The sequence below is a fragment of the Morone saxatilis genome, unplaced genomic scaffold, assembly GCF_004916995.1.
Source record: "Morone saxatilis isolate NCDOM2014 unplaced genomic scaffold, NCSU_SB_2.0 Contig6, whole genome shotgun sequence".
NCBI lineage: Eukaryota > Metazoa > Chordata > Actinopteri > Moronidae > Morone > Morone saxatilis.
Genome location: NW_023340206.1, coordinates 2448352 through 2449278, shown reverse-complemented (window position 1 = coordinate 2449278; position 927 = coordinate 2448352). Strand labels below are relative to the sequence as shown.

Sequence of the window (927 nt, the reverse complement as noted above, 5' to 3'; positions counted from 1 at the left end):
GCAGCAACAAGTAGTAAAATAAAGGAAGAATAAGACGCTATGAAAACCAATGCAGTAAATAGTCATACTATAAAGGTTATATATTGTCTGTAAAGTGAGTGAATGCATGTAATCAGTTTGACAAACACAAACCCTTCAAGCTTCAACTTTGAAAGCCACACCGCCCTGTTTCCGGTGTTGCTCCTGGTTACTGTCGCTAGTTTCACGCAGCTGGAGCGGCTCGCGGCTGCACGCGCGCCTCGCGCTCCTGTCAGCGGTATACAAACAGGACGTTTTCAGAGGAGAGGACACAACTGCTTTCTGCTGCATTATTCTCCTTCTCAGAGCTTTGTGTTTGTCTCGCCTGTTGACCATGGGAACACAAGCTGACAAACGGGGTCCGGTAAAATCGGTGGCAGGAGCCGTTCAGTGACAGCTGCTGTAATCTGACTGACAGACAGACCGGTGAAACGTGACGGACAGGTAAACCGCTGTACGTTTCAAATCCATGGCCGGGGGGAGAGCGACAACAGAAAATATGCTGTAACGTGAAGTGTTTATTTCGGACTTTACCGCGTTGTGGCTGAAGTATGGGGCCGTGATAGCCGGTAAAGCGGAGACTGGAGGTTGGTGTCTGGTTTTGTCTGCGCTCCGTCCCCTCCGGTGGACACAACTAAAGAGACTGGAGACACGGACGGAGACGGGGCTGTTTTTGTGTCGGCGGAGACATGGCAGCGGCTATCGCCAGCGGTTTGATCCGCCAGAAGCGACAGGCGAGAGAGCAACACGCCCACCGACCGACCACTCACCGGCGGCGGAAGAGCCCCGGTAAGAAACAGGGGCTGTGCAACGGGAACCTGGTCGACATCTTCTCCAAAGTCCGGATATTTGGCCTGAAGAAGAGGAGGCTACGGAGACAAGGTGTGCGGGGAAACGGGGGGGGGGGGG

General features: G+C 53.4%; 1 protein-coding gene across 1 annotated transcript in view; it reads left to right on the top strand.

The window, feature by feature from the left end:
• The first annotated feature begins 227 nt into the window (after positions 1-227).
• Positions 228-927, top strand: part of LOC118339723 (fibroblast growth factor 14-like) — a 27313-nt gene continuing 26613 nt past the window's right edge. The window contains exon 1 of the mRNA XM_035677425.1: positions 228-900. Within this exon, the coding sequence (XP_035533318.1) occupies positions 708-900 (193 nt within the window). The 5' untranslated portion in view covers positions 228-707. The remainder of the gene's footprint in view (positions 901-927) is intronic.